The 7,113-nt window shown below is 35.9% G+C and overlaps 1 protein-coding gene across 1 annotated transcript in view; it reads left to right on the forward strand.

Annotated features, from left to right (window-relative positions):
* The window catches only part of PPP1CB (protein phosphatase 1 catalytic subunit beta), a 30,127-nt gene extending 23,539 nt beyond the window's left edge, over positions 1-6,588 (forward strand). Inside the window, exons 6-8 of the mRNA XM_080617077.1 lie at positions 2,402-2,553; positions 4,092-4,226; positions 4,820-6,588. Coding sequence (XP_080473203.1) covers positions 2,402-2,553; positions 4,092-4,226; positions 4,820-4,924 — 392 coding nt within the window. The 3' untranslated portion in view covers positions 4,925-6,588. The remainder of the gene's footprint in view (positions 1-2,401; positions 2,554-4,091; positions 4,227-4,819) is intronic.
* The last annotated feature ends 525 nt before the right edge of the window (positions 6,589-7,113 follow it).

Here is a 7,113-nt window from a genome sequence, read left to right on the forward strand (position 1 = left end):
TCAAGAGTGGTCTGAAATTAACTTTCAGAGGAGATACCCCATCTAAATGCTTTTTTGAAGCACAAACTACAATTAGAGTTAAACCTTGGAATAGAATAATTCTACTTCCTGTAATGTTCCTCAGTACTGGTGCATAGGAGTAACTCAGGGACTATATTAATGTATCTACTGTCCCTGTTAAACAGCAACATTTCTGTGCAAGATGGTATATACACACTTGACACTGAGAAGCATTACTAGAGTAGTGAATGAGCGTTTCTGTAGTATAAATTACTACATTGTTCTTTTATGCTACTTATGCATTAAATGCATAACCAAGTAAATGTCAGTACAAATGAGTCAGTCTCTACATTTATCAGAGCTCTCAGAAAAGGTACTTCTGTTCAACAGGCTAATACTACTGCTTGAGCCACCCCCACTTCAGGAATGCCCTTGCAGAATGTAGTTCTGGTTTCCATGGACACTCCTCTAAAATCATACGTATTCTTAGTACCTCCTAAAAATAAGTGCAGAGATTAAAACAAAGAAAAAAAAAAAAAAAGGGGAAAGAAAAAAAAGGTTTTTGATCCATGGAATGGTTTGCAGCCTTAATTCTGCTTTCAAAAGCAATAGCTGGATACTTATCAGCAGGTAAAATGAAATGTCCCCTCAGAGACATGTGTGCATATGGTATAGTGGCATAGAAGGTCTTGGCCTTTTGGACCCATTTAAGGCAACTGATATTACAGATTGAAGTAAGTCTTATGGAAAAATGAAAAATAAACTGGTCTGACTTCTGTGACTCCTTCTTTTGTGTAACCTTGAATGTCTGGTATCAGCTGTGTTGTGGTATGCTCCTGGTCAGCCTAAGCTATTGCAATGGTGTTGCATGTTAGAATATAAACCTACTTGAGCAGCATAGTTCAGTGTAGACAAACCTGTGGCAGCATTCTGCTACACAGCTGCTGAAGATTATAGAACAGGTTTCTCTATTCCTGTGTATAACCCTTAAAGGTGATTTGATTTGTGGGAGAGAATTAGAAGAGGAAGTGCTTCCTAAGCACCTAAGACAAGCAGCTTCTGTCAGTTGTTGAAAATTCATGCTAAACCATTAGGGATTGCAGTGTAACTGTTCTGTTTTGAAAAACATGTTGTTCAATATAGAACTGAATTTCAGTAAAGTAAGTTTTTTGTCATATGCTGTCTGTGTTCAGTAGTTTATTTCTAGATACTGTATGTAAAATGAAGTTTTATTTGCTCTGTTGTCTTCTGAAAGGAAATAAAGTCTTAGCCTTTGCTAGAGTGGAGCTGCGACAGGCACGGAAGACCATTTTGATAGCTGTATGTACATACAAAATGGTCTAGTTGCACAATAGGTTTCAGATATTAGTTTTGCTTCATTACAACTTGTTATTTAAGAAATAGTGTCTTAAGCATTTTGTTTAGCAAATAACCAGATGTAATTGTAAAACAAATCTTCTTGGTGCCAGATAAAGGAGCCTGCTGGCATCTTTCACATTGTGAAACAATGCTCTGAAGCATTTAAATGCCTGTGGGATAGTCATTGCAGGCAAAGAATTTAATGGAAAACTATGAAATACGTTTTGAATGTTTTTTGGTTTGTGTTGTAGTTGAATTGGCCTGTTTCTTTATCATGCGAAAATGCTTTGTAAGTTCTTTGTATAAATGCATTGGAGTTGATACAGAGAATTTTTTTTAGTACCCAGTTTTAACTCCAGATTTGGCTGACCAAATATTGGCAGCAGAAAAAGGATCTTGACCAGTGCTGAAATAGCAGAGGGGTTTATTGTTCTAATTTAGATTCCAGGCTGATTGGCACGAGGCTTTTAGAAAAGTCAACAGTATTCCAAGCAAACTGAAAGTGTTATCAGAATTCTGCCATGTTATATTTTGATTAAGTCTTGTCAGGTTCTTCTTTTATGTTAAGCAAGGGAAGAATCAAATCTGTTCCATGTTCAGAAGCTTGTGACACAAATTTATTTGCTGTATTAGTAACTGGGCTTGCATAGGATTTTAAAATGTACTGCAGCTTTCAAAATAAGCTTTCTTGGTGAGCTGTGAAGTTGATGGTTGCCTTCTAAAGTGAACCCACAGCAGTACTTCTAAACTCAAATATTTACTGTAAACATGCTGAATATTACAATTAAATACTATTTCAAAGAACTGTTTGTCTCTGACTCATTTCATCTCAAGTTAGTGTTACCTGGTGAGATGAGGAAAAAAATCTCCAGACTTATACAGTTCATATCTTTTGTCTGAGTTGCAGCTTAAGTGTTGCTGAATTCGTTGCCAAGGCTTATTTGCTTTAGGAGAGCTGCTCTGATAAATACAATAAAACCATTTCATATTCTAGCATGATACCTCCTAAGACTACCATCTTCACTTGTGTTATCTTTCAAAGGCTTGCTGTGTGACCTACTGTGGTCCGACCCAGACAAAGATGTGCAAGGTTGGGGTGAAAATGATCGCGGGGTCTCTTTTACTTTTGGTGCTGATGTGGTCAGTAAATTTCTGAATCGTCACGATCTGGATTTGATCTGTCGAGCTCACCAGGTATGAATTATGCTGCTGTTGCTTCTTAAAACTTCTCCTTCTAGGTTTTATGTGTCTTTGCTGCTTGTCAGTAGAATATATTTGAAACTTCTTCATTGTGTTACTTCTAGGAAAAATGTATCTTTCTCATAAAGGGACTATAATCCTGTGTCCTGCTATTGATTTATATTGAACTGTTTAATGTCAGTGAAGTAAAATGCTAACAGTAGATTTTCACAGTGATGTCTGGTTTTCATATTGTCTGTTCAGTGTTCACAGTTAATGTTGTATATGAATCTTAGAGGTAAAGTCCATGTTTAAAGTGGCAAAGTGAATTTGAGATTTACACTGAAGTTTCAGGGTTGTTCATTTCAGTAGTAGTCAGTTCTGTGGTAGTTGTGGCTTAAACTATCTGCTTTGCTTCATGGAAGTATTAAATGTTTTTGAATGTTTCCACGAACATGTCTGTACATGAAAGATTTCACCGTTACCTTCATTTTGGTTCCTCTATTTAGAGTACTTTGGCATATATTGTTTGAATTACTGAAATGTGCAGAAAGCAAGGTTATTTTTGGCATCATCAATATTTAAGTGTGCTTTTTTGCTGATTTTATTAAGTTACTTTAAGCAAGTGTCCTAGTTAGGTGGACACCAGGTTTCAATTTCCTGTATAACATTTCAGTGTCATTATTTAGTCAGTTTTGAAAGCTCTCTCCTTTTTATTCTGTGTCACTTAAACTTGGGTATACTGTTGGAACCCTTGAATATTTCTCCTTGCCATTCTGCTGATAAAAAAGATTAGTCAGTGTATGGAATAGATATTAAGATTTATTAACTGCTGATCGAGATTGGTAGCAATTTTTTGTATTCATGTAGTCACTTCAGCTCTTCATATAAGGAGTATGACTTCCTTTAAAAGACCATGGTGACTTGACTGGACCAAAGTGAGCAGTTGATGCATTGGTTTCAGTACGTTAAAGTGATGCTTCTATTTCGGGGAAGAGGGAACATCCTTAGCTGGTGTGTCGTACTCCTTGCACTATTTTAAAGGTGGATTATGCTCTTAGAGAAAATATGACAGAACCACTATGCTTTTAGAGCATCAAAACTCTGAAAAAGCTTACACTTGAGGTTTGTGTAGTCAACATCCAGTGTAAGTAAAACTCAAGTGTTACAGTTGCAATGAGGTTGGTAGCCACACTGTGTGTGCTCTGAACTAATAGGTCAGACATTCAAATTCTGTGTATAAGCCATAAAATACTGGGAATCTTTGAAATGGCAATGCATAATCAGACTTCAGGTATGAAAATGCTGAACAAATTGATGCATATTTAATATTCGAAATGTCAGACAGGTTAAGGTACCAGATTTGGCATTCAGTGTCAAGATAAGACAAAATGACTGAAATACCAAGACATATGATAGTTTTTTTGATGAGTTCTTGCCATCTCCTTAATATAAGTCCTGTTTGCCTCAGGACTGGCTTTTTTCTTCAAAATGTATCTTTTTTTTTTTTTTTTTTTTAATGTGAGCTGTATTGATTTCTCTGGTGTTAACAGGTGGTTGAAGATGGATATGAATTCTTTGCTAAACGGCAGTTGGTCACCCTATTCTCAGCTCCAAATTATTGTGGAGAGTTTGACAATGCAGGAGGCATGATGAGTGTGGATGAAACTCTGATGTGTTCCTTTCAGGTACGATACATTTGTACATTAAGTATTGCATTAGGTGTTGGGCTATATGGACTGAGTCAGCTTGTTGTGTTTATGGTTAGTCTAAGGTAACATACTTGAGCTACAAAGAGGACTGCACAGCAGTCTGTGATTAAAACTGCAGACCAACTGTTCTCCAGAGAACTATGTGGGATTTGTTGTTTTCCAAACTCCTGCATATTGAGTTACTCCCTCTATTTGGATGCTAATTTAAGAATTTAATTGGGTGATTCTTTTTAGTCGCACTTAGCGATTAGACTACCTTAATTACACAGACTAATGGACTAGTGGGGCCCTTCTAGTGTGGTTACTCTGACCAGGTATTAATCCGTATTCTTTCCTGGACATTTTTTCAGCCCCTTTTCTTTCCCTTTCTCACCCCAATGTAGTGGTAGAACTAGAAGTATTTAGAAATAGTATTTCTGTTGTATGTAGGGTTAAGAAATTTGTAGGCTTGTGATTTAATTTCCTCCCCATCCATGTTCCTGCTCAATGAAATTTCATGTTGGCTTAACAGTATTTGAAATGTTCCTAGTTGTCACTGACTCAAAAGAACTTTTTTAATTTTCTCCAAGATATTGAAACCATCTGAAAAGAAAGCCAAGTACCAGTATGGTGGACTGAATTCTGGGCGTCCAGTCACTCCACCTCGCACAGCTAATCCACCGAAGAAGAGGTGAAGAAAGGAATAATGTAGAAACACCATCAGATCTGTCAAGGACAAAACTCCATATTACAGTATATAATGTGTGCACTGTAAAACCATCCAGCCATTTGACACCCTTTATGATGTCACACGTTTAACTTAAAGAGACGGGTAAAGGATCTTTATTAATTTTTTTTCTAGTAGAAAGATGTGCGACACTGTATTGTAACAAGTATAGCTCCAAGTTCTAATATCCAGCATAGAGTTAAAAAAATAAAATATTAGGAAAAACTATTGCAACTACATATTCACATTTACCACGGTTTTTAAAGTTGACCAACATCCCAGTTAAAACTTGATGTAATAGTTAAACCAGATGAGAGCATGATGTTCCATTTGTGTAATGTGGTCTTATTGTTGCTTGATTGCTTTTACTTTGGTTATTTTGTAGCTAGAATGATGCAAATATGGTATCTAGTCTTATTTCCTGGCTCTCTCTTTGAAATTGAAATAAGGAAGGGGCTGTTTAGAACAGCCACCGATCTCTTATCCTCCCCCTACTTCCCTATTGTTCATAATAATGATGCCCAAATGTGTGCCCCGTTACACTGCAAAGTTTCTAGTATGATAGTGATTAAAAGGCAAATTAAGTCCAAAAAGCCCAGACTGGACAGCTTGACAGCTAGCATAAATTGAGACAGAAAACCCTGTCTTGACTTTTTAACTTAAACTGCCATACAATAAATTTGTGCACTACACTATTTTAAATTATTGACGTTACACTGTGCTATGGCACTTCATTTAACTTAGGTAGGACAAAAATGGTATTTCCTATTAGTTGGTAACTTGATTATGTGGTACCTTGGCTTTAGTTTTATTAGCATGAAACACCTTTGGCATGCTTAGCTTCCAGGTAACTCCTTACCTGCATCAAAGTTCATCTTACATAGTTCCACAGAACATGAAGATCCTTATTTGCTAAGCCTTTGAAAGCTGACATTCTTTTTCGTAAGACGGTGTGTTTAAATGGATGTTCATCAACGGACAGTGGGCTAGCTGATGAGTGGTGAGCTGAAAATGCTGTAGGAATGTTCAACATGATTATAAGGCTTATGTCACTAAAGATCATATCCTTTGGATTTTCATGATCAAATTTCATATACTGTTGTATAGACTTCTGCTTTGTAGTGTACTATAGTAGCAATAATTTCTGTACCTGATCAAGAGTTATGCAGTATTTCTTTCCAGTTCTCTCCTTTCTCAAAAGAGTTAACATTGGCAAATGGCAAGATACAGAGAAGATAGAAAATTTATAGTAGGATATATGAAAGGCACAGAATTGTTATGCGTTAGGATGCAATACTTATTGGACATAACTACAAAAGCTTTTATTGAATATTGTCAAATTTGTAAGATTCTTTGGGGGAAGGCTTCAGATTTATACCATTCTAAATGTGCATCAGTAGATGTAAAACTCTTGACTTCAGTATTGTCTTTGAAAATGTTAAATTGAGGATTCTGGTAACTTACGTTTTATGAACTGGCACATTATATAATGCAAGAGATATATTGATTTCTGACACGGTGAGCAAGTTCTTTAAAATGGATTTAAGTCTCTTTTCTAATTCCATTTTGTTTTAAATGCATATTTTAAATGTAGGTTTTTTCATTTAGTAAAAGTTGTCTAATTCATTTGAATGAAGTCTGACTGGTTATTTTAACGTACCTTACTGTTCCTCAAGAAGTGTGGAGTTTCATATTAAAAAAAACAAACCAAACCCAAACTTCATGGCATATATATTTTATTGATTTATATTGGATTGGTCTGTGGTTTTGAACAGTGGTTTGATTTACCTCACCTTGAAGAAAGCACCAGAGTTTCAGTACATAAAATAAAATAGAGAAGTAGATTCCTTCTGGTATTGCTCAAAGACATTTGTTATTGAAGGTCAATGATGAGAGTTGTATGAGTGAGAATACCATCAGTTTGTGACAAGGTAATTGATGAAATGTATTCCATAAACCTTGACAGGCTACCTTCCTGCTCTGAGTCACTGCTTACTTGAGGTTTGGTTTTACAGGTTTTGAAAATGCTGGGTTTTACCAAGTACAAGCCTCTATTATAAGAAGCATCATGTTACTAAGTATCTGGATAAACACTTTTCCATTTTTCCTTAGTTTCTGGAACAGTGTCCTCTGTATCATGAATGTCCAGGTGTAAAA

The sequence above is a fragment of the Psittacula echo genome (genome assembly GCF_963264785.1).
Source record: "Psittacula echo genome assembly, chromosome: 4".
NCBI lineage: Eukaryota > Metazoa > Chordata > Aves > Psittaciformes > Psittacidae > Psittacula > Psittacula echo.